The 25510-nt window shown below is 40.8% G+C and overlaps 2 protein-coding genes across 3 annotated transcripts; one reads left to right on the top strand and one right to left on the bottom strand.

Moving 5' to 3' along the window:
• Positions 1–3729: 3729 nt before the first annotated feature.
• LOC135486344 (WASH complex subunit 5-like) lies at positions 3730–15430 on the bottom strand. Of its 2 annotated transcripts, XM_064769061.1 has the most exons (28): positions 15301–15428; positions 14770–15044; positions 13878–13984; positions 13560–13644; positions 13196–13296; positions 12840–12959; positions 12259–12484; positions 11905–12018; positions 11350–11527; positions 10989–11113; positions 10618–10747; positions 10216–10328; positions 9797–9963; positions 9534–9609; positions 9278–9397; positions 8783–8914; positions 8412–8492; positions 8002–8283; positions 7726–7850; positions 7438–7528; positions 6919–7093; positions 6617–6696; positions 6222–6325; positions 5611–5740; positions 5385–5481; positions 5069–5225; positions 4715–4802; positions 3730–4428 (listed from the first exon to the last, which is right to left on the bottom strand). In XM_064769061.1, the coding sequence occupies exons 2-28, from the start codon at positions 14989–14991 to the stop codon at positions 4363–4365; spliced, it is 3492 nt and encodes a 1163-aa protein (XP_064625131.1). In that variant the 5' UTR covers positions 14992–15044; positions 15301–15428; the 3' UTR covers positions 3730–4362. The 2 variants fall into 2 exon arrangements, with proteins under 2 accessions (XP_064625131.1, XP_064625132.1); XM_064769062.1 differs by lacking the exons at positions 3730–4428; positions 4715–4802; positions 5385–5481 and having other exon boundaries at positions 5075–5225; positions 15301–15430.
• A 303-nt stretch (positions 15431–15733) lies between these two features.
• LOC135486587 (transmembrane protein 59-like) lies at positions 15734–21587 on the top strand. Its single transcript, XM_064769504.1, has 6 exons — positions 15734–15916; positions 17369–17474; positions 17724–17818; positions 18207–18405; positions 18673–18956; positions 19251–21587. Exons 1-6 carry the CDS (start codon positions 15767–15769, stop codon positions 19392–19394), a joined length of 978 nt encoding a protein of 325 aa, XP_064625574.1. The 5' UTR covers positions 15734–15766; the 3' UTR covers positions 19395–21587.
• Positions 21588–25510: the final 3923 nt, after the last annotated feature.

Genomic DNA, 25510 nt, shown 5'->3' with positions numbered 1-25510 from the left:
ATTGAACTACCAATTGAACATCTTGGGAGACTACCACATGCAGTATTAGTCACAACCAGGTTAAACCCATACACTTAACACCTTGGGAGACATGCCACGAGGAGTATCATTCACAACCAGGTCGAACTAGTAAAACTTGGGAGACATTCCAACAGCAGTATCAGTCACAACCAATTCAAACCCATCAACTGCGGGAAACAGGGACCAAGTTGTTACAGATTGGGACTATTCCTCGTGGTATGTCTCCCAAACTCACCAAAAACTAATTGATAAATAGTTGTTTATTCATGATTAGAAAATATGATGCAGTATGGTATCGACATTTTCTTCTGACAACTCAAACTGAGGCAAAGAACTGGGGCCTGCCTATTCAGCAAGCAAGGGCCAAGGAAAGTTGGAAGATGGGAGATTCGAATATGCCAGGCCTTTGACCAGTCGACGCGCGATGACTGTGGGAAAATTGACGACCATGCCAATTTCTTAATAAGTTGAGTCATTGATAACGCCTAGAACGGGCGTTACCGAAAGCAGAGAGTTCTAAAAGAACATTGCTTTGATGCAATTCGCCCATGTGTCATCAGAGGAACATTCAAGTTACAAGTCACACCCGATTCCACACTGCTAGGGACACAGCTATCACTTTGTTTGTCCCAGAGAAACATGTAAGGTACATATGTACAAGTCACAAACGATTCCGTCCTGCTACCTACACCGATATTACAGAGTTCATAACGAGTCTCCATATGAACATCTAAGGTAGTCACAATCGATTCCACACTTTTAAAAACTCTGCGACGACACAGTCCATGTGCAGAGGGTCATCTAAGGTATAAGTCACAACCGATTCCGTCCTGCTAGATACACTGCTACCGCACAGTCGTTGGTGACACCCGAGTAACACTCCCTGATCTCTCACAACTTGTGGTTGGCGAGGTTGCTGGCATAAGCCACGGTCTTTCACAACCGGTAGTGTCTCTTGTCGTTCACATCAAGCGACTGGTGTTGGAAAATGAATAGACCTTATATTTCACAACGTGGTCCCCTGCCGTTCACAACCGGTGGCTGGTGTAGCAGGAGATACAATCCCCTATCTTTAAGCCTGTGGACTAATGTTCCTCGCCTTTCGCAACCTTTGGCGGCTGATGTAGCAGGTGGAATATACTAATAGTCTCACGTCTCTAACTGTTTGTGACTGGTGCAGCAGGAGGAAACCCGGCCTTTCACAGCTAGGTCACCTGTCTTGTAGCTGGCGAAACAGAAATCAAAGTCCTGTGTCTCATACAACCTGCATCTGGTGAAGAAAAAGGTATATGTCTCTCACAGCCGGTAGCCGGTGAAGCAGGAGGTAAAGTCCGAGGCGGCAAGAATCAGTGGGCTTCTTGTGCAATGAGAAGAGCAAGGGTCTGTCTCGCATAATACGTAGCTAGCTAGTGTAGCAGGAGGTACAATCCTCTGTCTTTCACAAATTTCGGCTTGGTGTAACAGGAGGAATAGTTGCCTGTCTTTTTTAGACGTATTGCTGGTGTAGCGAGAGGAATAGTCCCTTGTCTTTCACAGCTTTCGTCTGGTGCCGCAGGAACAATGTTCCTTGACTTTTTGCAACTTACTTGGTTTCCTTTCACTAACAACCTTTAGTTGGTGACACCTGAATCATAGTGTCTTGTCTCTCACAACCTCCGGCTGTGAAGGCGAGCCCGGTGGCATAGACCCTTGTCTTTCAGAACAAGCGACTGGTGTATCAGGAGTTATAGTCCCCTCTCTTTCACAGGCTACGGACCCCGGCCGCGGACTGACGTAGCAAGAGGAATAGTTCCCTGTCTTTCGCAACTTGTGGCCGGTATTGCAGGCGGAATATACTAATAGTCTCATGTCTCTAACTGTTTGTGACTGGTGCAGCAGGAGGAAGCCCGGCCTTTCACATCTAGGTCACCTGTCTTGTATCTGGTGAAGCAGAAATCAAAGTCCTGTGTCACATACAACCTGCATCTGGTGAAAAAAAAGGTCTATGTCTCTCACAGCCGGTAGCCGGTGAAGCAGGAGGTAAAGTCCCAGGCGGCAAGCATCAGTGGGCTTCTTGTGCAATGAGAAGAGCAAGGGTCTGTCTCGCATAACACATAGCTAGCTTGTGTAGCAGGAGGTGCAACCCTCTGTCTTTCACAAATTTCGGCTTGGTGTAGCAGGAGGAATAGTCGCCTGTCTTTTTCTAGACGTATTGCTGGTGTAGCGAGAGGAATAGTCCCTTGTCTTTCACAGCTTTCGTCCGGTGCCGCAGGAACAATGTTCCTTGACTTTTCGCAACTTACTTGGTTTCCCGTCACTAACAACCTTTAGTTGGTGACACCTGAATCATAGTGTCTTGTCTCTCACAACCTCCGGCTGTGAAGGCGAGCCCGGTGGCATAGACCCTTGTCTTTCAGAACAAGCGACTGGTGTATCAGGAGTTATAGTCCCCTATCTTTCACAGGCTACGGACCCCGGCTGTCGTTAGCAACTTGTGGCTGGTGTGGCAGGCGGAATGGAGTCCCCACGTCTTTGTCTTTGACAATAAGTGACTAGTGTAGAAGAAGTGATGGTCCCCGGTCTTTTACAGCTTGGTCCCCTGTCTTTCACAACCATTTCCTGTTGAAGCAGGACGTAAAATCCTATGTCTCTTACAAACTGTATCTGGTGAAGCAGGGGATATATTGTCTTGTGTCTCTTACAAGCTGTGGAGGGACAGCCCCCACATGTCTTTCACAACTTTGGCCTCTGTCTCCCACGGCCTGTGGTTGGTGAAGCAGTGGGAATAGTACGCACCCTATCATTCACAACTCGGTCCCTGGTCTCCCATGTTGGTGGCACAAGAGGTATTTTTCGGACCTGAGGCAGACTAACACGTTCATGAGCTACGTCAAGTGGGCTACTTGCGCTGTCTCAAGCAATAACCTAGACACCTGGGAGACGTACAAGAAGCGGTATTTGTCACAACCAAGTCAAACTGGAGATTTTTGGAGACATAACATGATAAGTCTAATTCACAACCATCAGGTCAAAGCAGCTTGGGAGACATATGACAAGCAGTATCAGTGAAAACTGGTTCAAATCCATAAATTGGACATCTCTGGAGACTGAGCACAGGCAGTATTAGTCCGAAGAAGATGGAATGGAGAAAAACCTGAATCCCTCAATCTAATTCCTGAAATCCACCAACCTAAGAATTTGAGGATGTAGTGATATGCTCAGAAGAAGAGTCACAACCCGGTTAATCTTGTGTACCAGACATATTAGGAGACATGCCATGAGCAGTAGCAGTCACAACCAGGTCAAATCCATAAACTGGACATCTTGGGAGACATAACATGACAAGTATTTGTCACAACTGCTTCAAACCTATAAAGTGGTCTGCTTGGGAGGCAAATAATGAGCAGTATGTCACAACAAGCTTGGGAGACATGTCATGAGCAGTATCAGTATAGACTGGTTCAAATCCAAAAAACTGGATATACCACAACCAAATGACCATCTCAGGAGACATACCACAACCACTTTTTTCAATCATGATCACGACAGAGGGCAGCACAACTACCAGACATGGTATGCCCCTGAACACTTGTTACCGACACCTAAATTATATACAGGTGCCTTAGGTGTATATATTTATGAATTGTATTTTTCATACAGATAAGACAAGTCCCGGTCAACAATCACTGCAACTGACACCTGATGCAAAAAACTTGATGAAAATTCGTATTAAATAAGATTTGTTTTTCTATTTACAATTGTACAAATACAATACCAATCACTGATACAAAAATCAATTAACAAAAGTATATAGACACCCTGTAGATTCAGCTGCAACCTCTCCAAGTCAAGGCAAACCACCTCACCTATTGATATCAGCCTCGGACTGAAGGCAACTTCCAACCAAGGCCCTTGTATCCAGAGAGGTTGCTCCTGATCCCACAGTATGACAGGGGCAGAACTGTATGTGATCTCCTATTTGTTTACATTCTTTGCTACACTCAAAGCTCTCTTTTAATGAAAACATATTACATGTACATATAATTCAAAGGACTGGTACTTACTCTTCTTTTCAATTAATTAAGTCATATTTTGAACTTTTTACTCTAGAATGCATGTTTAGTGAACAGATCCAGACCTTGAATATATCAGACTCGCATTAACTGCCTACCCTAACTCAACTCTTAACTATAGCAAGTGTATACAGTATTTATCAGTGTGCTTTTTAGATTTCACACACTTAGCACAAGCTCTGTCAACAGTCCTAAATATAGGAATGAGTGGTTTTTCATTTCAATCAGGCAAATGTCAATATCCAATTTGGTTTGCCCACGTAGCCCATCATTGTTGAGGAATCCGACTTCACTGCGCTCCACCAAGGCTTTTGAATTCATCCAGGATGTATGCAGGGATGTACCCCTCCACCATCTGAGAAAAATAGAGAAATAGATCATTATATTTGTGCTTAATCAGGAAACATTATAACTTGAATGGCAAACAAATGGCAAGAACAACATTGCACAGGGAAGCGCTTTCTGTGTTCTGGACAATTTGAATTTGGAAGGAATACGATACTACGCCAAGACCATTAAATAGAACTTATTGTCTTCAATAGAGAGGATATCCTCGTAGCAGAGGGAGGCTCCACTGATATCATGTACTCCCCATGACTACAAGAGAGCAATAACAGGTTTCATTCAATGATATAACGTACCTTCTTCGGGAGTCCACTGTAAAATGTGAAGTCTTCCAGGAATACTAAGGTGTTTATAACATCTTGTGAGAACTCTGGAACTTTTGATCTAAAGGACAATAGTGATGTGATTATGCAATAATGTCAGTAATCATTGTGCCCATCATTAAATATTTTGCTTTCTCTATCTTAGATGGACAGTTCTGTTCTTGTGATGAATGCTGTTGCCCGTATTACTTTGTTTTGGACTCCACAAAGCTGGTCCTTAATGCAGATTCCCGATGGCCAGAAATCCTCCCTCGGGGCTGCTAGTTCTGGCCATTGTGTCAGGTTTTTGAAAATGATATGATATTAAAAATACCAGTAAATACCTACCCCTGTGTTGTCTCTACCATTGACCTAATGTACTGGCCAAGCAGGGAGAAGAAATGGTTCAGATTGTCTGAGTGATGCTGCTTTAGTAGTGTTATGATCCCGACGACAAACGGAGGGCCATCTATTGGATCCGCTGCTTTCTTACAAACCATACTCCCTGAAGAAGATTGACATGAGGAAATGAAGCAATCAGACAACTCTTTGTGCAAATAAAGTAACTGAGGATAAAGCTGATATCGGTACACTCTTTCGGGGAGTTGTCCTTGATAATCATTAGACGAGGACCAAGGAAAAAGTAGTGCTCTCCAAGACTTACCTATGGTTTTCTGGTATACTAGCTTAGGAAGATGTGTTATGACCATCAGAAACACGATCAGAGGAAAGAATGGTAATTTCTTTGTTGTGATGTAAATCTAAAATGAGACAACCAGACAATGTAACCATCCATGAAGTTTGTTGTGATACTTAGGGATTAAAAGAAAGCAGATAGTGACATGGAAGCAGAACTCACTTTCAAAATTGGTTGCCATCATTGGACCTACCTTTGTTAGAGGGTTACTAATGCCGGCATTCTCCAGGTAGGAGGTCATCTCGTACAGTAATGGGTTATCCTCTTTGGGGTATGGCAGGGACGGGTCCTGGTAGTGATGTTCAATGTCGGCAAGTACAGCCCTAAAATACAAGTACTGTTACAAGGTGTGGCAAGGGAAACGAAATGAAAAGGGAGTGGTGCAAAATGGTATACCATTAGAAAGATTACATTCAAGATAATTAGGCAAGTCTCGGAGCATCATTAAGAGTTTGGCGTTCTGGCTACATACATGTACACTCCTTGGCAAACCAGTGGTAACATTTTCACCTACCCAAGGCTGAATAAAACTTGTATGGACATCATCATCGTTTCATTAAAGGAAACGCATTTGTACATAGGATTGTCCACTCCTCTACTGAATATTGCCATGATAAGGCAGCCCAATAGCCAATGAATACCAATATAAAAGCTAAAGAACCTACATAATCTATCAACGTTTTTATGTCCGTTGAGGTGTGTCTGTACAGAAGGCCTATCAAACCTGCAATAGACATATGTGTAACAAATGGAGCTCAACCGGCTTAGACACGACAACACAGTATAACATATACCAGTACTTACGAGTTGAATGCCTGCAGTGCACTCGATAGGTATTTTGAATCAAATTTACAGGATGTGTTCAACTGGTGGGCGATCTGTCTCCTCAGCAATTGTAACTGACCAACCTGCAAGGTAACAATGTACAGTAGAGCATGAGGTTTTACTGTCAATCATGAAATGGTGAAATTGCCTGTGGTGACAATTGACCCAAAATATAGCATTTCAAGGCCACATAAAAGCCAGTTTATGAGATGATTCAAGCCCCATGTTAGGTTGCAGAATTCTAACAAACAATTCCAACATATAAATCTTACACCTTCCAAAGGGAGCAACTGCAGTCAGAAAGTTGTAAAATCCGGCTCAGAGCAATTCAGGATATTATGATTCCTAACAGATGTCCTTCTTTTTCTTCTTACCTTTAGTATAATGTCCAAGAATGGAGGCCATATCCTCACAGCTTTGGCTATTGATGCAGAGTAAACCTTCTGTGGTTGGGCTGAAAATGGATGCAGACATTGAAAAATTATTTGGAATGACACTGACAAACTACATGTAGACCTTCTTGGATCTCAAATCCGGGTGAAGTGGCAAGACTGGTTGTGAACTACAACATTTCACAGTTGAGATTTACCGTCATGATATTCACGTACAGTAGTGATAACTATTCAGCAGCTTTGAACATATGAACTAACTGAAAATACACTGCGTCAAAACTCACCCACAAGACCTTTGACTGGTGACAGTGCCTTGCCAAAGGCTGCAAACATTTCTTGGTTTGGCTTCTCTCGGAGCACACTCCTCTGAAGCAGGGTTTCGAAGGTCTGCAGCTCTTTCACTATCATAAAGCTAATAAGCCTGTCCAGACCTGTCAGGCCAAATGTTCCCACACTTCGCTAAAAAGGGACAAATAGTAGCAGTGACCTCAATGTACACTACAAGGGAAATTTCTACATGTATGGAAAAATGGTTGCAAGATTGTCAGCTTTTTCTTCTGCACGCATACCTGGGTGGTATAGCATATCACAGGAGTTTATGTTACGACATCTTATCGCCAATGTCAAGGCTACAATGGGTTACATATCGACTGATTGTGTGTGTTCTTTGGCACTGGCACTCTCATTATCTTGGTGTTAGGTCACATTTAAAGAACTGTTTAGAGCTTTTAAAAACTCTGCTAGTTCCTCCAGAGATTGGTACTCCAGCCAACTCTGGTAAAGACATGGACTTCTTTGTTTACCTCAAGTAACTGGAATATCTTCAAATTGACTATTTCTTGCTTCGTCCTGTTGTCATACCAACTGTTCATTTGGTCAATGTAAGAAGTCAGCCTGAAATGCAAACATTGCAGAGTCAAAGCAACTGTTTCAATCAGCTAAAAACAACAAATGCTGGTGGGTTACACTTGCAGAATTACATGATTGCATACCATCAGAACCTCTAGATGTATCTTATCTGTTTTTTAAACCATCAAATTAACAATTGGTCAAAGGAAGACTGCAAGATATATTCCTCCAAAAATACTTACTTTGGATCCGTAATTCGTAATATCTCCCTCGCTAACCGTCCGATGAAGTTGACCGAAGCATCTATGGGCGGGAAGCTGGGAATTGGAATGGCAGTCGACTGATATATACTCTGCCAATCCAGCACCTGGGGATGACACAGAAAATAAGTTATCAAATAGCAGAAGATGTGTTTTGACAGAGATTTTTTTGTTTGTTTTTTTACATCAGACATCCCGACTGTTCCTCACATGGCAACGGAAGTACACATTCAAAACTGACTCAATTATAAATATCACCTTATTTCTTAAGAAGCTGTTGCACTCCTGTTCCACATTGTAGTTGATGATTCTGGATATCTCCTCCTGCCATATCTTCAAGCCAGCGATGTTGACATAGTCCTGAATGTACTCGAAGGATCGTCTAAATCCATCGATGGTGGCTCCTAGTCTCTCCAGCTTTGGTACTAGTTCACTTTGCTTTGCTCTTGGGTTGAAAGCCAGTCCTTGGTGGAGAGCAAGTGCCACTTGTTTCACCAGTTCCTTCCTGATACCATCTTCAAGCAACTGTTTGGGATCAACCTAAGAGACAAAATTGAAAGAAATTTCAGTGTGGCGAGCATTATGGAACAACGGAGTAGCATCTGACTTATGATCTGATTGGAAAAGAGACAGTTTTAATTACAAATAAACAGATTTTCGTTCCTTACCTTGATGATTCCAACAAGAGTTGTCTTCATCATGAGCATTCCCTCTGTGAAGACAGATATGGCATGAGTTAGGCGAGCCACCTGAAATAAGAATTGAAATTGTAATCATCTCTACAGCTTATTCTACGGGATGTCTCAAATCATCGTATCATTACCGGCGTCGTTACTCTATTGGGTTTTTGCTGGAGGTATGGAGTCAACTATAGGTTACTGTCCACCTATGCGGGATCTTTTACTTGCCCTCTTCAATAAGATTTTTACTCAACGCACGCACAGCTGAGATAGCATTTTTTCCTGTCAACATGGGGGAAAAGAGAACATAAGCAAACTCGAGAACTCTAGAATAGGCCTGCCCCAAACAATGTCTTTACCTCATATCTCTCATCAAGCTGAGCATAGTCCCTCATCTTATCCTTCTCCAGCCTCGTGGGCAACTCCTTGATTTGGTTCGTCTGCATCTGGATGATCTTGGCAAGCAAGCCGAACATTGATTCAGGAATAATCTGCAAGGAATCAGTCATTTAAGAGGTATAGAGTCACAAGGGGCTTGATTATGTGTTAGCAATACTGAAAGCAGTATTGAGTCATTGGTATGGTGATATTGTTGTAGTTGTCTGCCTAGGCCTCATGCATATGGGAGATGTCCGAGCTAAGCTCAAGCTGATAATCTGGGCACTAAGACACAGGCTGTGTAAAGATCTTCATGCACCAAAATTCATAGCAACAAACAGATATGGTACGAGATCAAACATCCTAGTGGCAGGAATGACCCAAGCAATAACTAGAAGAGTATATTTCAAGCCATGCTCACAAGTGCAAAGTTCATTTAACTGAGTACAGTAAGTGTGTGTATTTTATTGGCCTACCTGTAGCACCTTCCTGACATAAGCGACCAGTTCACCAGAGTAGTATTGCGAGACGCTCATAAGATCAGGGCTCATGGCCTGGTTGATCCTCAACAAGGGCAAGTCAAGAGCCGACGCCATCTGAAATAAAACCACATATATCAATCACTAGGTGATCATTTTAAAACATTCATGCTATAGTTATCACAGTAAAAATTTGGGAATCAGTTGGATGAAATAAGTATGGAAGCTTTGAATGAAATTACTTTTGTATTACCTTTAGAAATGTCGCCCTAAGTTTGATGACTAGAGATGGATCACGTTTGATTCCTTGCTGCATGTGGTTGGTGAAGCTGCAATAGAAAAAAATACATATGAAATGATGAGGATTGGGTTTTGAGCTGAGCTTTTAACCGAAGACTGCACTGTTTTGGGCTCCTCAGTGAACACTACAGGTTGGATATCTCTAAGTTCTTCAAATATGTTCCTGAATTTCTCAATAAACTCTTATCCATCAACCCCCACTTTCTCATGACGTACCTATCAATAATGACCCAAGCATACGACAAGTCAGCCACTATCTCCATGGTGATGAGCACCTCCTCCTTGATGTTGATTGTCCGTATCATTTGATGAAGGAACCTTCTGGTGTCCGCTAAGAACTGCATCACCTGCAGATTCGTCTCAAGCTGATGAAACTCTTGAACCTGAAATTGAAAATGAAGTCATCTGAAAATCTCTCATCTTGTCGTACTTTTCTCTCAGAAACTTAAAATTAACTCAGCATGGAAGGGTTGTTATAAGCAATTGATCTTTTCCTGTTCACTGAATGTGAAATTTCCCCTCCAATATCAATACTTAGTTATTAAACCTAACTTCTTACATTGAGAAACTTCATCTCTGAGCAAGAAGCTGCCTTATTTCAAACTCTCACTTTGAAAGACTGCCCAGTGGTTTACCTCTTCCAAAGCTTGTATGAGCTGGACAATCTTTCTGCCGGCAGATGTTGAATCATCATAGTTCAGGGAGTCAATCTGCTTGGCCATCTCAGCAAACCATGCTTGGAGGTTTTCTGGAAAAAACAGCAAACTACATCATAGCATCAATAACTTCACTTTAGAGCTTTTCAAGGCACGACCTTTAGAAGCAGAAGTCACCATTGAAAAGGGTATTAAACATCACACTAGGTTTAGTTTAAAATACTACTCCATAATACTCTCAAATTATGTCCTAGAACAAAAGTGTGCATGCCTGGAGTCTGTACCATAATTGGTGACAACTAGACACTGCAGCAAACAACACTGATGGAAGCCACAACTAAAGCAATAAGTCCAAATCTACTTGAAATGACACAAACGTACCATTTTTGGTCACCCTGGTAAGTGGTTTGGTTCCAGAGAACACCTCGCTCAATTCTTGTATCCTCTCACTGCCTTCCTTCTTGAACTTTTCCCAGTTGTTTTGTTTCTCCGAGAGCATACGCTTGAACATCTAATTAAAGGACAAAGTGACGGAAAGTTCAATCTTCAAGTACATGTATAATATCAGAAGGAGCTGCATGGTTGGTGGTGAAGGAGAGTAGTGTCAAACTGACCAGAACATTCTAGGTATGACACTAAATCCGACAGATAGCTTGTTACCTAGGGCAAGTGACTTTGATTGCTTGAGATATAAGACTGAGATTTCTTGCATCTGAACTGTAGAAGAAAAAGTGGTTTCGAAAGTTACTTGCCTCTTTCAATTTGAATTCGAACTGGCCAGTATTGAGTAGAAGATTAAACAGAGTGCCAGGGCTGTACCTGCTCTCTGCTATCACCTGGTCACGCAGCTGGCGACATCTTTTGTTGGTATCCGCAGCTGAAACAACAAACATGGCAATATTGCTTTATGTTGCAAAAAGTTTTCAGTTCGAAACTTTTCAGCTTAACACTGGAATTACTAGGCCACAGTAGGTGCCTTAGTCTGAATCAGCTTCTGATGGACTCCTGCCTGAACAAAGAGTGTCTTGGTCAATAACACCAATTGGCACCCAACCATTGTAGCACGTAACAAACGATCACCAGAGCAAAAACTCTAGAGGAATCACTACTCACTAGCTGACAGCATGGAGGTATGCATCATCATCCAACGTATGGTGACATTACACTCTCTCAGCACGTTCATCAGCTTTGGAATGCTGTCAAGTATGAACTCGTCTTGTAGGACGCCCTCTTTGAGATACTGCTGAACTATTGGCAATAACTTCTCGACTTTGGCTGCGTATTTGTTCGACTGAAAACAGACAAAGGAAAACATGAAACGAATTGTTTTGAATCATGATTTCATTTTATCAACTTGACAGACTGACTGTGGAACGAAATGATTTTCGGGTTGTCAGACTTCAATCTACAAATTCATGGTGTCGCGGACTTAGTTTTTCACCACTTGCGTTTTTTTTCTTCATTGAAATTCAAGGCTGTGACCCACTTTGATAGAGCTATACACTGTATTATGTTGTGTATTGTCTCTTGCATCTCTTTCGAGTAACCGAAACAGACCCCTAATTCGAAAGTTTCGGCAAGAAATCAAGGTGATATTCTGTTCTGATGGCTCAGCATAACCGCACAAACATGAAACACCAAACAAAATTGATATTCATCTGGTCTTACTAGTTCCTTGACGTTTCCCGCATCCAGAGTGTTGTTGAGAGCTGTACTCGCTGCCTTATAGGGTGACCATGCATCTAGCAGGTTCACTGTAATACCCATGTAGATACTGATAACCTGAAACATTGAAAACAGCTGATATTAGACATGTAAAAATGTAATCAAATTATAAACTGTCCAAATTAAGACAAAATGTATAGTACATCGCACACAATGAGTAGCACTTCACACATTTGAAAGAAAGTTTACTGACTCAGTTCTTCCATTGAAATTTGCTCTAGGGTGTTCATTGCGTGTGTCGCTGCAGTTACTAACATACTGACAAATTCAAGGAAGCAAACCCAAGTGAATACGTACCCAGTTATCAGGAAAATGTTTGTCAACAATCTCCCTCATCTTTGCCTGCTGGGTGTGTAGAAGCTTAGGTGCGAAGTAGAGAATGATGTACAGCATAGCGGCCTGGGTAGCCAGAGCAGTGCTTCGATGTTCTGGGAAGGGATAGGCGTGGATCTGATTGTAGATGTCGTCAGACCGTAAACGACCTATCACCATATTGATGTATGTGGTATTGATTGGCACCCTACTGCAAAGAGGAGAGAAAAGCAACTATTCTTTACTTCGTCAGGGCCTGGTGTTCAAAGAAAGTTAAGTCACTAACTAGGCATTGACTTTAACTTGATGCTATTCATGCAGTTAAGAGAAGTAAACATAACACCAAGTTTAAGTTGTAAATGCCAAGTTTGAAACTAACTTGTTTTGGACAACTGGTCAAAATTGCTTTGGAAACTTTGTATTGTGGAGATAATGCAAATATCCCCCAAGATTATATTCTGGATTTACTTTTCTTTGGACAAAAGGTTCTTAATACTGTATATCTGATTATGTTTCCTCCCTATATGCAGCCATGCAGTACATTTTAAAAAACCCCAATAACTTACTCAAAGTATGATTCTGGATAGTTTGGAGGTCGTTTGGCTCCGGGAATATTGGAATAGCCTGTACTTCGTAGTAATTTACACACATCATCTATATTCGAGTTGAAAGAGGCATTCTGAGCACTGAAATCAAGATGACAAAAAAATAAAGTGCCAGTATCAAAATGAAATATTTCTTTCTTATTCGTGCAACAGGAGTGGCGAGGTACAAATGATTTGCCTTTTTCCGGCAATTAACTGGGACCACAAAAAAGGAAAGATGCCAGTAATCAGTAGGGACTTTAAAACAAGGCCAATAAGACACTTCCATTGATCAAAATGACCAAAAGTCACCTTGCAAACAGTTTTCTTAGACTTACCTGTATCGGTGATATGATACCAGCATTCTTTCCCTGACAGCACCATCTATCTTCAGGTCTATTATGGTCAGCATGATTCCATACAGGTACAATGCCTCACACTGGAAATAAAGTATAACAGGGGTAAAGCCACTAAAATATCAGACAGACTTTTGTACATTGTTATTTTTGTGAAATAAATAACATTTTTTTGATTTGCGACGCAAAAATATCTACATTGCAAAGGGGTTCAGGACTCCTATCAGAGTAAAATCCAAAGTTCCTGATCCCAGTTGACCACTGGTCAAAGTGAACTACCCAAGAAGTGCTGGAACAGGTTTCATAATCTTGACAAATGAAATGATATAAAATGAGAGCTATTTACCAGCAACTGTTTTCCATCTTCATTCATAAGGACCGATTCTAATGTTTGTTGGATGTAGACACCTTCTTCCAGATCCTCCAAAAATCTGAAACAAATTCATCAAATAATTCCAAATATCCAACAACTCAACAAAGCGGCTGTAAAATCATGTACCACTACTACTGCAGTTCATTCAGGTTTCACAAGTATAAAGTAACTTAAAGGATTTCACACAAGGGAACCTCTTAGACGGTGACCAATCTGACTCCCTGACGTCTGCTAAGTCCCTCTCAAAATGAAGTTGAATACTACATGACATATTTTCAGCAGAAACCTTACCTGTTAAGATCCACAACATATTTGTGAACACTTTCAAAAGCCAAGTAGAATCTTGTCAGTATTTCTATGTGATTTTCTCGAAATTCTTCATCAAGATCTTGCAGCTCCTATTAGAAAGAATTTGAAACATGGAATGTTTATTGATGCAAAATTCATATGCAGCAATAAAACTAAATTCATTTCTGATTGGCACTAACTGAGAATAGCAGAAGATACAGCCCGCATTACCAAAGACCATTTTAATAACAAGGATGGACACGTGACCCAAGAATAGTAAGCTCGAATTATCAGTTATCAAAGTTAAACAATTATAAGTTCAACAAACAGGCTAAGCACCAGCACTGTTGACATCGAAAGAGACAGCTTTCCATGCAACCACTACTTTGCAAGGTATGGTGCTGCTCCCCAATTTCGAGTCATCCCCAATTTCGCGAAAACCCGTTTTTTCCCGTTTTCTCGCGCGTCACTTCGTTTCCAGAGAAGAAATTTTCTGATTTTTTATTTTCATTTCGTTCCGCAAAGAAAGCGCCCAAAATGCGTCCTAAACAGGCAAGCAATTCTCTAATTACGTTCAAAACACTGGGTCAATACCTAGGATCATGCACTACACACAGAAACACAACAATCAGTCGCGCATGCGCAATACCCGCGAAAATGGGGGAGCCGCTTCGGATTTGTTTTGGTCTGCATCGATCTTTCAGTGAGCGATTTCAAGATTAATTCACGCTTAAAACATCCACGCAGCACCCCAGATATTTCGTTATTGATCTCAAATTTCGTAATAAATAAGCTTTTGCGTGTATGGAATCGCTGGAAGCTAGTAAATCTGCACTTAGTGATAAGACCCGCGAAAACTGGCTCCTACATGATACATGTAGAGACATTAACTTACAGGTCTAGAGTCTATTCTATTGTCAAAATATTCAGCACTCTGGAAGTAGCTGAAGTCACTCATCAGGTCCCCATATTTGGCAACTTCTTGTTTGTTCTCAAGTTTGAAGACTGGTGGAATGAAGTCAGAAAGACGGAGAAGTTCAGCAATGATAGCATTCCCACGTGATGTCAGTCGTAAGATAGTTTGGCCACATAGATTGTTCTCGGCTAGAAAATCCATCTCTTCTTGTTTGGTTCTCACTTGATCTGTATCTTGATCGACGCTGTAACTAGCTAGAAACAAAATAAGAATTTGAAGTAAAGACAAGATTCACTTGCCCTGTGACAACGACGAACGTTGGAGGAGGAGGGGGAGGAGGAGGGGGAGGAGGAGGGGGAGGAGGAGGGGGAGGAGTTAGCATTGGTTGACCGTTTGGACATGTACATCCTTCCTCTCACTGTGAACAAATAAGTATTAAACGAAAGCATATAGTTTATGCTGAACAGGGAGAGTGAGGGAGTCAAAAATCGGATGATCAGGTATATTTACCATCACAAAAGACCGTCTTTCTTGTCACTTCCTAATTTTTCGTTTTTTCAACCCATCCACCATATTGTCCAAGTCATGTGATACCACCATTCTCCAAGCATAGTCAAAGGTGATCATCGCCGCCAAGCTCGTCTCACTCGGCCTACTGACTGTGACAATTTCAGCGGGTGCATGTAAAATAGGACATTTGGCCCGGCGCCCGGGAGATTGGTGATACCACCTCCAAAGTTGGTTTTCTCTAAAAGGAGTAACCAAATGCCCGGAACGGAGTCAACTAAATTACTATTTTACCCCATTTAGACGAAATTTATGGACAAAGCGTTTCAATATAGTAATATTCCTTAAATATTGAATAATATTTTTCGTACGAGTCATGATTAAATGGTGAATTAAGCATATATTTCTTTCCAGCCCGTTCCACAAAATTAAAGGTCTAGATCACGTGACCAAATAACAACAAACCAAAATGGAGAAAATGGAGCAAATTTGTTGGGTTTTACTTATATTTTGCATCTGCAGTGCTGCACCACAGGACATTTTTGATAGAGTCCTTGGTGATGATCAACCTTGTAATGAAGTCTGTGAAAATACATACCCTCAACATACATACGAAAAGGTAAGGCTGAGATATTTGGTTTGGATGAAGACCTGTCCTATGAGTATGACCTATGGCTATGCTGCTGCGCTGGCTTCTTATTCAACAATGATTACGAACAAGTGAACTGCTTTACTTGCAGTACTGCACTGCCATGACTAGGCTTCCACTGGTACTTCCTTTGTAAAAATTTGAACATCATGATTGTTTCCTTCGCTTGGTCTTGGTGTGTCATGTAAATTTACTCATCACAGGAATCGTGTTGACCCTTGAACCACCAGTGACCAAGCATGCACGTCAGTGGCAGTCCAATGCCAAGTTACTTCAAAATCAATCATAATCATGACTAAGACTTGGCGAATACCTGGTGGTCATGGATGGTGCAGTAACTCGGCCTTCATGTAAATATAGAGAATAGAATACAAGGTACCTTGCCAGATATGCATACGCCACCTGGGGTTGGGAAAACAAAACATCTTTACATAAGTCAGAAGAGAGCCCTTGTCTGGCTTATTTGACCATTAAGACAGTGTTTCTCTGACCCCCCATGCCCAGGTGGTGTAGGCCTATGCTTATCTGTAAAGGGGCCTATCGGTCTTTGACTTTTATAGGCTGTGAGCTATAGTTCAGCGAGGAGTGGTATTTTGCGAAAAGGGCAAGCCAGCTCTCTCCTGAATCCAGTTACAGCTATAGCATTAGAGTAGTGATGACTGATGTCTTATCAAGTGCTGATGAGGAAAATACCATGCTTATTCCTTCAGGGTTGAAATACAGTCTTTTCTGACCTTTGCACCCTGTCATTTCCTGTGCCCTGTGGCCTTGAACATGTCGAATATCCAGTTTCAACAAACACAAACCGGAGTCCAGACGAACAAATGCGCACACTCAGAACGCGTCAGAAGGCCTAAGCAATTGACTCCCCTTGTACATCTTTTGCAACACATGGACATGCACATGATGTAGCTCTTATTGAGTACTGCATATGTTATGTATATCGCACAATAACAATAGAACATGTTGGAAAGTCAATAACAGATGCTTCCACTTAGATTTGTCCTGTTTCTGCATATTATAGACCATTGATTTGTGATTGACACGCGGTGCATGGTGGCTAAATTGGCAGTCTAAAGCAGCAAATATTAGACAAAATCCAATACTTAAAATTAATGAAAATCCATAATTGCTTATTTCTTATTTCTTCTTCACTTTCATAGTAATACCTACATGACCAAGTGTGTACACTCGATTTTTAGCGGAGTATCAATATCTCATGCGTCGGTGCCTGTGCATGTAAGATGTCATGAACTGGCTCAAGAACTTTCTCAAGATACAAGATGATCTCCCATTTGCTGTTACAGTTTTGGTTTTCAATTGCAAAGAAATGGGCTACTATTTTTGTGTCTGCTTGAAGGTGATTTTGGATGTTTCTGATGAGTATTTCATACTTGAGCATGTTTGAATAATTCTTTACAGCCAATGCACTACAGCTATTGCTTGAGAGGATGTCGTCTCTTCTCCATCATTGAATTTGTGGAGGGTGCTGGTGATGTCAATTCGACAAAGGATGCTTGTCTGAACTGTAAGTCAATGGATTTCTCATACATGGAATATAATTTAGCATTGAAAATAATCAGTTCTTTACATCATTTCTTTAACAAATGGTTATAAATAGCAACTTGCAATCATAAGTGGCCAGAGCTACATTAAAATAACAAGCAATATATAGTAATGTAATTCACAATTTGTGCAAGAATTGGAATTAATTTCATTGGATCCTCTGACCCATCTACATTGTCCCTTTAAGTCCATTCTATGTTGTGTTTTTCAGCCTGTCAAGAAGCCTATCCCAAGGCAGATGACCAGCAGGCATGCAACAGTGGCTGCATTAGTCAAGTGCCATTTGCTGTCAAGAAACACAAAATGGTGAGAATATTTCGACAATAATAAGGGGATCTTATGATAACAAAATATGATAGTCTGGAGGAGAATGAATTTTATGAAGAAAGGATTTAACTGGTTACTGTAAACTATGAAAGTTGGTGAAGCCAAAAGTTGGAAAAGTTGCTTATTTCCCATTGGCGGTTGACTGAATGAATATTGCACTTGCTGTCAAACTTCTACGGTTTATGCATTCAGTTGAACCTTTGGTGGTGTCGTTCATGTTTGAGAGTGATGCAATAATTGCAAAAAATAAAGCACTCATGAAAATTCAAAGATTTACAGTATAGTTGGCAACTCTTACATTTACTTTCTTTTATCAAATACAAATACAAAGTTTCTTAAATCAAAAGTTACTTCCTCTCACCTTCAGATGGAAGACGCCACCCAGAACATTCATCTGCTCTTCCCCATGATGTATATGCAGAGTATGTGCAATCGTTTCATGGACAATGTCGCTGCTCATGTCTCTTACACCTCGGCGTACTTCATGCAAGCTGACAACGGCCAAATCGTAATCGTCCGGTCCCAGCCAAAGGTTTATACAGAAATAATCACAGGAGGAAACAATGGTGAGAAAATCTATACAATATCCCTAGTGAGAAATAATTCCACATTAAAATGATCTTGAATTAATCAAGTGTATGAACCTTATTAAAATAACACAGGGTTTTATGCCAACCAACACTGCATTGACACAGTTAATCTTACCATTTGTTGCATCACAAAAGGAAGTGTACAGGTTTACTGTTGCGTATTGCTGAAGGAAAAGGATCATCCTGCCTGTTTAAAAATTGGCAAAACTAAAAAGATGTATAAATTTTAATTTCTTCTTCCAGAATATCGAACCAAAAATTACCTGGAGACGAATCTGATGGGTGTGGACAACTCGGCAACACCCAACCTAAAAAGTGCTCAGATTCGACCCAATGATGCTCGAGAGATAAACTATGCGACCAGTGAAGACCAGGGCCAGAATTCTGATTGGTTGGATTGTGTGTCAAGGAAAACGGGCCTTCCACGATTACTATTGAGCATGACAATATTTTTGTCTGCATTTTTTATGATCTGGTTGTGCTTCACGACAGCAGCTACTGCACCTGACCACAGAGTGCAGTCACAGGTAAACTTCCATTTCAAATTATCCAATGACAAGAAATCAATGCCCCCCAAGTTCTCCATTTTCCAAAAAAGGAAAGGATGAGTGAACTAAACTCCTATGATAAGACAAGTTCTGTGATACCACGTTTGACTGGCGATGAACATTTGGTTTCATATATGATTATAATTCTACAATTGATTACAATCTGATGACTGGTATGACATTTGTCCAGAGCTGATTACCTCTGTCAAAAAAAACTGGTAATACGGTTCACTATTGTGTTTCGCTATCTAATACATCTCATCTATTTTACAGAAACTTAGCATCTATGGTGATCTGGATTATCTAAAAGAGATAAAGGATAAAGCACTGTTGGCTGGATTCCATCCTCAGGACAAGACTGGCATAACTGAACAAGCACCTGCTCTACCAATCAAGATAAATGTGGAAAAAATTTAGAAAGTTACCTAACCCAGAAATTGCTAAAGAAATTAAAACTTGAAAGGACTGGGGAGAATTTTTTCAAATGTTATCTCTCAAGAAATTATGGAAACACAATGCAATTTAAAACTAATATACATGCAGTGGTGTCAGTGGTATAAGATTAAAAAATTGTTTAGTTGACCTCAACCTTTTCAAGGAGATCAAAAATTGGATCAGAACATTCTGCTTTTCTTTCAAATTCATGTGAACACGCTACATTGTCTACTGTCAAAAGACATACCAAATAGCACTTTGCACTCATGATGTAACAATTACGAGTTACTCAGATCTCAGACAAACTTCCACGTTGAGAGTCCTGATGTCATTGTTGCTGGTGTGACATACTTTCTGAGCTCCTTTTTGCCTGAGTGCAGAGTGCTAGTGAAACTGTTTCTTATTCAATGAGATGAGTTTTTATGTTTGTTGAGTTTGACCAGAGTAACCAAGCAACCTATGTGGTTCCTTCAGTCCCGTCCGAAGTGAAATAGTACCGGTACTTCTTTAGACTGGTCAATGTAGGTGTTATGCTGATAATAATCAAGTTGAATCATTTTGAAGTCTTGTGAGTCTTCATGATTGCTGGTTTTCCTAAATGGGGTGAAAGTACAAAATATTTCGGTATTGGATGAAGTGGTGTTATGCAGATTTTTCAGCAGTCTCCTCCATTGAATCACACTGGCAAACATTTCACCATGCACAAGACTGTTATATTATCAGTAAGACAATAAGTCAACTTAAGTTATATAAACTACGGTACCAGCTTAATTTGTCATAATAATACTGCTACTAGTCATTACGTGTCTGTACTAATTCATTTAACCAGAATCTGTAGTGTGGTTTTGGCTATCATATTTAAGCTTGTAAATATTAATAATATAAACCTGAAATGTATGCGTCCCTTTTATTTTTTCTGTGCTTAGAGATAATCACTAATTGCAAAAGTATTAGGTGGTGAAAATGAAAATATAATTCAGCATTTACAATTACAGTAATATCCTTCTTCTTGTATCATTGGAGTAAGTCTTAATAAAAGTTGGATTGGTTTAAAAATGGGTGTAAGTGTGTATCATAACAAAAGTGTTATCATCATAATTCTAATTCATGATATGATTACAAGTACACATGTACCGTGAATATTGCTAAAAATATACACCAGAGCTTAACTGATAGTTTTACTCTCAGTATTCATATAACTATTGAATTGTGTGCACCAATTTCGAAACGCTCTGAGGCATCAAAAGACAAAAAATTCTTTTTATCTCATATTTTTGTGATTTTCTGTATTTTGACTAAGAGATGAAGAGAATAGCATGTCACTCAGCATTGATGGTTTCAGGATGCACATTATTATTGAAATTTGTCAATTTCTTTGTTGTGAAGATGTAACTACTTATTTTTCTCATAGGTGTATCATCACATGCACACAGCTTAGGAAGGGTTTGGTGATTTTTGTACACTTGCTTATACAGTGTTGGATGCAATATTAGAATAAACCTTTAGTTATTCTTGATATGACAAGTAAAATACTTTAATTCATATCAAATTGAGAGAATTATCTTTGTCATAATTTAGGCCTGTGTCTCAAGCTTTAAAATATCTCTAGTTACAGCCAACTCTAAGCATTGTTAAGGGTGCTTTTCCATGTAAGAGTTATTTCTGCATATCAATCTTTTCAACAGCTGACAAAAGGAATAACTCATTTGCAGTCACCTTGAAAGATGGTCCACTGGTGACTTTACTTCTGTTAAACAAACAATTGAGGTGTGATCTGTCCCATAGAGCAGCATCCTTTAATAGCCTGACAAAAATTGTTGCAGGATTTCAAACTAGAGTTGGAGGCGGTGGTTGACTTCTGTCCTGAAAATATTTACTGAACTTATTTTTGCTTCTTAAATATGGCGAGTGATGATATCAAAGGGACTATGTCATCGGTAAGTTATTATTGACAACAATGTGACCATGCAAGATCTTGTTGGATTTCTCCATGTGAGTCCTGTCATTCATACTTAACAGAAACAAGAAATTTTGTCTGAGAAAGTGTAAATTACAGCCTGCTGTATGACATAATCCCTTTAATATAAGAATCTGTAGATATCGGTGCAGTGTCTGCCATTAGTGCTGTGTACAACTACTTCATCATATAATAATAAATATACACATCCTTTTAGAAAAGAATGAGTTTTGTTCTTGTCCCAACCATAAATGAGGTCCACAACAGTATATGAATGCCTATCTAAGCAGGAGCTAACAGTTGCCTCTCAATGTCACATCCAGCTTGCTGATGACAAGACATATTCATCTAAAGGTTGTCTCCTTATGTCACATCCAGCCTTCTGACGACATGGTGAGTGTTTATTTTAAGGTTGCCCCGCAATGTCACAACTGGTCTTCCATTGACATACATGTACCCAGTTTTCACATGACAAGCATGCTATGATGTACTATACATCTAAAGAATGCCTCTTAAAGTCACAACCAGTCTTCCACCAACATGGGCACAGAGCTTCCAAAAAGAGCCAGTTGGTCAGCCATGAATTCATAGAAATCGTCCTCGGGGGGGGGGGACGCTGATTTCCAAAATAGGCTAAAAAGCATTATAGGGATAGTTTGCCAGTACACCGTAGAGTGCAATCATTGAAATTCGATGATAGGGTCTAGGATGGAACACAGGTTGAATCATCAAATTCCTCCCAATTTGAAGAGGACAGGTGGTCTGGTTCTTGCACATTGCAACCATAATGATTCAAATAATTATGAACACTTGAAATAAGTTCAGAATATTGGTGACTGTGTATTGGCAATACTTTAAACATTCCACAAAACGTTTTGTATACACCAAGACATGTTGATGTCGGGATGTGATCAGCATCTTGTTTGAAATAACGGACAGCCGAAAATCTAAACGGTGGCAGACGACAATGAAGTGATGGCAGACAACAACAAAAAGAAGAATGAAGAAAATCCCAAGAAGAAAAAAGAAGCCAAACAAGGTTTCTTGTGGGGAAAGGCAAAGGAGGCAATGGTGAATTTTTTGAAGGGCATGAACAAAGACAAAGATGAGGCAGACGTCAGCAAGAAAGAGGCAGAGGCAATGATTGTCAGAAGAGCAGACAGCGACATTGATGAGTATGCCATCATCGCGAGTGAGGCAGTTCAAGATATCAAGGTGGACAGCGCTGATCTGGAGAAGGCAACAACTGATGGTGCTGCTGAGGATTCAGAACCTGGAAGAAACAGTTGGTCAAAGACTGCAGAAAAGGGAGGAGAACCACTTGCAGGCCTTGATGTGTCCGAGGTGGAGAAATGGATAACTGATGAGCTTGGGATGGGTGCCCTTGGATTGATTGATGGACTGGTACATGAGACAGAGTTGGTTGATGAAGTCTTCGAAGAAGAGAAACATTCAATGATAAAGCCTGAGGCAAACTCGTCCGTCGAAAACATTGGGAGAGAAGACCGCGTCCCAATGGTTAATAGAGGCATGGAACGGTCAGAAGAATATGTGGATGTTACAAAATATTTCTTAACATCGCAGGCCACTGTGATCAATGCTGGTGAGGTGAGCATAAGCCGATCCAGCACCCAGGCAACCTTTGAGAGCCATTGTAACAGTATTGTTACTACGTCTGATGATACAGACACCAGTTCGGAGCCTGTGGAAGTTGAGACAACTGACAGAGATGAATCCTTTGACGAAGAAACCTTGGATGGATCCAGCGAAAAGTTTGGTGATGACATTGTTGTTGATGACACACCAAAAGAAGAGGCCTTTGCTGGAATAAAACTGAAAGACAGCTTTTCTGGAGGTGCGCAAGGAGAAGATGTCTTGACTGGATGTGAAACAGGAGACAATTTTTCTGGAGGAACACAAGATGACTTCACAGGTGGTGCAATGGTAAAAACTATTATTTCTGGAGGCACCCTGGAAGATGGCTGTCTAGAAGGTACAACAGGAGAAACTGGAGCCAGAGTTTCTGAAAAAGGTATTTCTGGATGTACACTTGGAGATGAAGTAACCATGGGAGGGGATGGCTTTTCTGGACGAGCACTGGAGGATGTTATAGTCTTTTCTGACGGTACACTGAGAGATTGCATTTCTGGAGGTACGCTTGAAGAAGACAGACTAAATGAACACAGTTCTGTCCGTCCTACGCTCCAGTATAACTGGGATGTCTCAAGTAAAGGAACATCCTCAAGTGGAGACGCCTGCTGGACGACCATGGAGAAACTGGATGTTACAAATTTCTTCAAAGGCCACGTGCTTCGTGTGAGGCTTGTGCCCGAGTCTATTGACACGATTGGGAGTTTACCACAAGGGGACTATATTGAAATAGAAGGGGAACAAAACCGGGAGTTAGGAGAGCAGATGAGAGTCTCAGGTGGGGAACAACAGGCTGGGGGCATAGATGAACTCCTAAATTTCTTGAATTCAGGTGACCCCAAACCAAAACCACAAAACAATGAATCGAACAATGAAATTTGCAAAAGTCTCTCCAATGAAATTTCAGGAATTGAGGAGAAAATCGAACAAGAAATTTCAAATGGAACTGGTTATCATGAGATACATCCAAGTGAGGATTTCCTTGCAAATTATAGAGCTGATGTAGGTATCATCCATGATGAGGACAGGGAGGTCAAGATAGCAGAAAAAGTGGAAGATATGCCTAAAAACACATCAGAGGGAGAATGTGTAATTGTCCCTGAGACTTGGTCTGGGACAGGCTATGATAAAACCACCACCAGACCGATCGAAGAATTCTTTGGAAATGACCATGAGGATGGTGGTTTTGTTCTCAATGACGCAACTATTAAGTTGCACGAAGAGGAACCAGGTACAGTCGTAGATGCTAATGCAAACAAAGAACTGATAAGCTTTCTGGAAAATTCGAATGGGACCAGCCAACAAACTGCTGAAGTGAATCAAGCAGAGTTCAAACTGGAAGAAGCAACAGAATTTGACTTTACAAATAACATTGAAACATCTGGAGAGGCCTATTGTAGTGATAACCAAAGTCCTGATAAAGTGGATACAAGTGAGCTTGAACGCATCTTGTTCAGTAACCATGGCGACTTTTCAGATAGTGACGAAGAAGATAAGTTCTTTGATGCTGCTGCTGAGAAATTTGAATCGTTTTCTGACTACCAGAATTGGAAGAGAGAAACCTATAAAAAGATCTATGCAGATTCTAGTTATTCTGATGAAGGTGAAAGCTCTGAAGATGGTACAGCTGAAGCTGCAATTATCATTAGAGAACAGAATCAAGAAGTTGGAGTGGTTAACTGTGAATATAAGCGGGAACTTGAGGAATCTGGCACCGGTGCGGGATACAGAATAAAAGATATTGTCAACGAGTTGAATGTAATCGAAAAGGAGGAAGGGACACACGAATGTACAGGAAGTCGACCACAAGGTTATGTGGAAGTCCATTCCCCAAACAAAGATGTTGGCTCAGGACAAGCTGGTGATGACAGTGTCGTCTGCTCAGTTGAAGAAATTAAGATTGAAACAGATGCCCCTGTTGGAATACCAACGACTGAACCAACGATGCCAAGGAAGGATGACGTTCAAACGCTGCTCAGTGGATTGGATAGAATTCATCAAGAAAGACTAGATATTGCATCAAAGCGATATCAGAAAGAAGTCACTGTGGAAGAAGTAAAGACAGATGTGTCGGCTTCTGTAATTTCTCCAGATGAACAGACCAATACCAGAGAAGTGACAGGGTCTTCAGATGACTCATGTAGCGAGCCTGCAACTCCAACAATGAAACCAAGAATTTCTGTTACCGACTATGGAGATTTGACCTCAGATGTCACGGAGCAGCAATTGATAGGCAATGTGGATGATCCTCATTTGATATCATGTACAATGCAGGAGTCTTCGATTGTTGACGTCAACAAGGAGTTTGCAGCCAGAGCAGATGGTGACCAAGCAATAATGTATGATACTACCAAACAGCAACATTTGGTTAAGAAAGTTGTCCACAGACCAAAGGAGATAACACCAAGGCGACCAAATGACAAGCGTGGCAGTGAAAGTGTCTTGCAGAAAGCTCGTGACATGATTGCTCAATATGAGTTGCAGAAACTTG

The sequence above is a fragment of the Lineus longissimus genome, chromosome 4, assembly GCF_910592395.1.
Source record: "Lineus longissimus chromosome 4, tnLinLong1.2, whole genome shotgun sequence".
NCBI lineage: Eukaryota > Metazoa > Nemertea > Pilidiophora > Heteronemertea > Lineidae > Lineus > Lineus longissimus.
Note: the sequence above shows the minus strand (reverse complement) of the source record. Positions and strands in the feature narration are given on the sequence as shown.

What these genes read in the sequence shown, in the direction of transcription:
- LOC135486344 (XM_064769061.1), bottom strand. Translation starts at nt 14,991, where the DNA reads ATGGATTTTCTAGCCGAGAACAATCTATGTGGCCAAACTATCTTACGA. An exon ending in TCATACAAGCTTTGGAAGAG is followed by an intron (nt 9,964 to 10,215) that starts GTAAACCACTGG and finishes TTTCAATTTCAG; the next exon opens with GTTCAAGAGTTTCATCAGCT. An exon ending in TCTTGGACATTATACTAAAG is followed by an intron (nt 6,326 to 6,616) that starts GTAAGAAGAAAA and finishes GTTACCTTGCAG; the next exon opens with GTTGGTCAGTTACAATTGCT.
- LOC135486587 (XM_064769504.1), top strand. Translation starts at nt 15,767, where the DNA reads ATGGAGAAAATGGAGCAAATTTGTTGGGTTTTACTTATATTTTGCATC. An exon ending in CTCAACATACATACGAAAAG is followed by an intron (nt 15,917 to 17,368) that starts GTAAGGCTGAGA and finishes AATTCTTTACAG; the next exon opens with CCAATGCACTACAGCTATTG. An exon ending in CTGTCAAGAAACACAAAATG is followed by an intron (nt 17,819 to 18,206) that starts GTGAGAATATTT and finishes TCTCACCTTCAG; the next exon opens with ATGGAAGACGCCACCCAGAA.